We start from the raw sequence: 3,900 nt of genomic DNA on the forward strand, positions 1-3,900 counted from the left end.
GTCCGATCCTGACAACTCAAACATCAGTAGAAAGCTTAATTATTCAGCTTTCAGGTGATGTAAAATCTCAATTTTGAAAAATTGACCCATAAGACTGGTTTTGTTGTCCAGGGTCACATATAATTAATAATTAGGATTTACATCAAAACGTTAGGGTATGATGAGACGACTGTTCATAATGTTCATTCAATTCATACACTCACATATGTACATTGATTTGTTTAACAACAAACGCAAACTAGCAACACATTCAAAATGATATAATAGATATAATTTATTTATGAATAAATATACATTAATACTTAGCCATTATATGTATGTGGCTGTTATCGATTTTATAATGTGCAGACCTCCGGGGGTATGACATCAAAGCACCGCGAGAGCGCTTCAAAACCATACGAAGGAGTTTGCTCTCGCGGTACTTGTGCCTTCGGTCGAACGCACCTACTGTCTACGTAAGCATTCATTCCGGAAAACAGGTAAGGGCGTGGTTACAGTTCAGGTGTTGTCGAGGACGGACACAGAGACTTGCTGTATGTTGATATTTGATACGTATAAAGAAATGGATTTGACTCAAGAGGCTATTTTAAACACGTTAATAGAGGGAAATGGAAAGGTGAAGAACGTTGAGCTACTGAGCAAGTTTAAGGAGCACCTAAACTGCGGTGATCCGGCAGAAAGGAAACAAAACCGAGATCTATTCAAGACATTTGTCAACAACATTGCCATCGTGAAGGAATTTCAAGAGACCAAGTATATAGTTTTAAAGAAAGCCTATCATCATTTACTGGATTCCTACACAGACCAAAACACTCCAAATGAAAAGGAAGATGAAGATGGATCACACCCCGAAGAACACCAGGGGGAACAAAACGCTCATCCCCAGTATGTGGAAGGTAGGGGATCTGACCTGAAAAGATCGCCCAGCAATGTATCTTTCATTCAGGCTGCTCTAGAAAATAGCAAAAAAGTGAACTTTAAACCTCTGAGGTCTTTGCCTTTCTCCGTACCTCTCAAATCTGACCCTGATAACTCCCATGGAGTGGTGTGTCCTGCCAAGAAAGAGGTGAGAACAAACAAACCGTACATGCTGCCTTTACGAATGCCCCCTATAGACATCAGTCATAACAAGCAAACTGCCCCGGAGCATTTGGATAATGAGCAAAAGCCTCATTCCTCACCTCAGTGTAAGAGGAAACCTACAGACGGTGTAGTCGGCACCAGCGGGTCTCCACAGTTACAGAGACACTTCAAGACCCCTAAACAGGAGGAGCCAAAGGACTTGCACCATTTCCCACTCGATTCCCTGGAGCACGAGTGGCTTGTGAAGTCTGCGGCTGGACAGTGGAGTCAAGTGTACGGCCTTCTGTTGAAGGATGCTCTCCTCGCTGAGAAAAAAGACTTTATGTCTGGTTTCACAGCGCTACATTGGGCTGTCAAGAGTGGAAATCTGGAGATGGTCTCTATTATTATTCGAGAGTCTCGGAAAAGTGACCGTGGGGTGGACATCAATGCTAAATCCCATGGCGGCTACACGCCACTACACATTGCTGCCCTTCACAATCATCTACATCTGATCAACCTTCTTCTCAACTACGGCGCCAACAGGAACGTGAGAGACAACTGCGGTAAAAAAGCCTACCATTACCTGCCGAAAGGAGTGCCAAAAGAGCTAAAGCAGCTGCTGGGAGATCCGAAAGCCAACCATCAGGAGGTGCATCAGGTCAGGGAGGAGTTTGATCCGTATAAACATCTGAAAACACCTTACCGCCTCTTCCCCTCTCATCCAATGGGGCTCAAGAAAAAGAACAAGGCAAGAGGGTCAGTCACCTCCTTGTGTGAAGATGGTAGAGATGAGAAGAATGAACCCGTATTACATAAACAGAGGCTCTTTTCTGATGTCTTTCACTAAATGTGCCTTAAAACGATAGTTCACCCAAAAATGAAAATTCTGTCTTTATTTACTCACCTTCAGGTTGTTTCAAACCTGTATGAATTTCTTTGTTCTGCTAAACAAAAAGAAAGATATTTGGAAGAATGTCAGTAACCAGACAGATCTCATCCCCCATTTACATCCATGGTATTTATTTTCCCTACTATGGCAGTCAATGGGGGATGAGATCTGTTTGGTTACTGACATTCTTCCAAGTATCTTCCTTTGTGTTCAGCAGAGCAAATAAATTGATACAGGTTTGAAACAACCTGAGGGTGACTAAATGATGACAGCATTTTCAGTTTTGGGTGGACTATCCCTTTAATGTTGTTATTTACTGGAGTTTATTATTGTCACAATGAACCTGAGACATTGTCTATGACCTGAAAATAAATCTACTGGAAGAATCCGGTCAATATTTATGATTTTGTACATATTATATGTGTATGTATTATATTCTATTATAGGTTTATGGAACGTTTTAATTTCTGTTATCTGTAGGAAAAATGTTGTATTTATTGTAATAATTAAATATGATTTAAGTTCGTAAAATTATGAGGTTAATGACAGAAAATTCTGAGATAAATCTAACTAGTCTATCAAAGCTATTTTAAAGATGGGAGCATATAACTTTGGGAGTGGCCAAAACCTTTCAAATTGTTCTAATGTTTTCTGTCTGTTCATGCATCAGGAATGTTTTGCACATGTTCAATAAAATGCCACTCACATTTATTTCTGATATGTTCTAAGTGCCGTCATAAGATGCTAAGATACGAGCAAGTTAAGTGTTTTTGAAGGAAAAAAAGCTACTTATTACAAAACATTTAAATATCGTGTTCGTCTAGCTTTCATCTCTAAAATATTTAATGTATTTTAATATTTTCATGTGTCTTAATATCATATTTTCTGTACATTTATATCAATTCTGCTGTGTGTATAATTTTTCTTCATTTTTTTATCCCTTGTTTTTTATAATGTCTCTATACTGCTGAAATGTATTTTCTGTAAAGCTGCAGAACAGCCCTATAGAAATACATTGGAATAGAATAAACCAAAAAATCTCTTCTTGAGAGTGTAATATTCATAAAACAGTTTATGGAACTCTAGAAAACTTAACTTTGCCAGCATACAAAGGTTATTAAACGCCATGTAATTTTAATGTTGTTGGGCGTTCTAAATCATAAGACCTCAGATCTGACTCCATAAATTATTGAATTTGATTAAACCAGCACCTCAGAGTTTGACTACAAAAGGAAATTTGAGTGAGGTTATCCTCTATATTGTCCTTGTGAAATAACCAGGCTTGGGCTTGTAAACGTCTGTTTGTTTTGTTTGAATTCACTGGTCATGTGAATGGTAGTTTCACAGTCAGATGGGTAGATGTGGTTAGTCTTGCTGGGTGTGTGCACAGTTGTACTAACCTGAGATCAGCAGTTTATGCTAAAATAGATTCAGAAATGGAAACTAGTGCCTAGTGTTTATGCAAAAATGGTTTCTAGGGGCCGACTAAACATGAAGTGAGCAGTTTGGCTTACAGCTACAACTCATGTTGTTCCCATGATGCAACATTCCCAGTCGGCTGTACTTAGCTATATGCCCCAGAGACATGAGCGCATGTTTCTATATTCAGCAAGATGGAGACACAGACATGAATGATTGCGATATGCATGACCGCTTTTTAACCACTCTCTGTTTTAACAGAGCATGTTTTCTTGCTGCTATTTGACTGAGAAAACAAACACCGGTTATGCACCATTTAGAATTTATGTATTTAACATGAGGTAGCAATTAATTTAAGTAATGGATTTAAAATCCAGTAAAAACTTTTATTTACATAAGCTAATTATTTTCCCAAACTTGTGCCAAAATAATAGCAATACTATTACTGACACTATCATAACTTAAAAACAGACTGTCAACCGTTCTGAAAATAGTCAAACTTACTTGATGTGCACAGTGAGGGAATG

General features: G+C 38.5%; 1 protein-coding gene across 1 annotated transcript; it reads left to right on the forward strand.

Moving 5' to 3' along the window:
• Positions 1-476: 476 nt before the first annotated feature.
• LOC130570297 (ankyrin repeat domain-containing protein SOWAHA-like) lies at positions 477-2,026 on the forward strand. Its single transcript, XM_057360543.1, has one exon. It carries the CDS (start codon positions 536-538, stop codon positions 1,910-1,912), a length of 1,377 nt encoding a protein of 458 aa, XP_057216526.1. The 5' UTR covers positions 477-535; the 3' UTR covers positions 1,913-2,026.
• Positions 2,027-3,900: the final 1,874 nt, after the last annotated feature.

Source organism: Triplophysa rosa, linkage group LG19 (genome assembly GCF_024868665.1).
Source record: "Triplophysa rosa linkage group LG19, Trosa_1v2, whole genome shotgun sequence".
In the NCBI taxonomy this organism is placed as follows: domain Eukaryota; kingdom Metazoa; phylum Chordata; class Actinopteri; order Cypriniformes; family Nemacheilidae; genus Triplophysa; species Triplophysa rosa.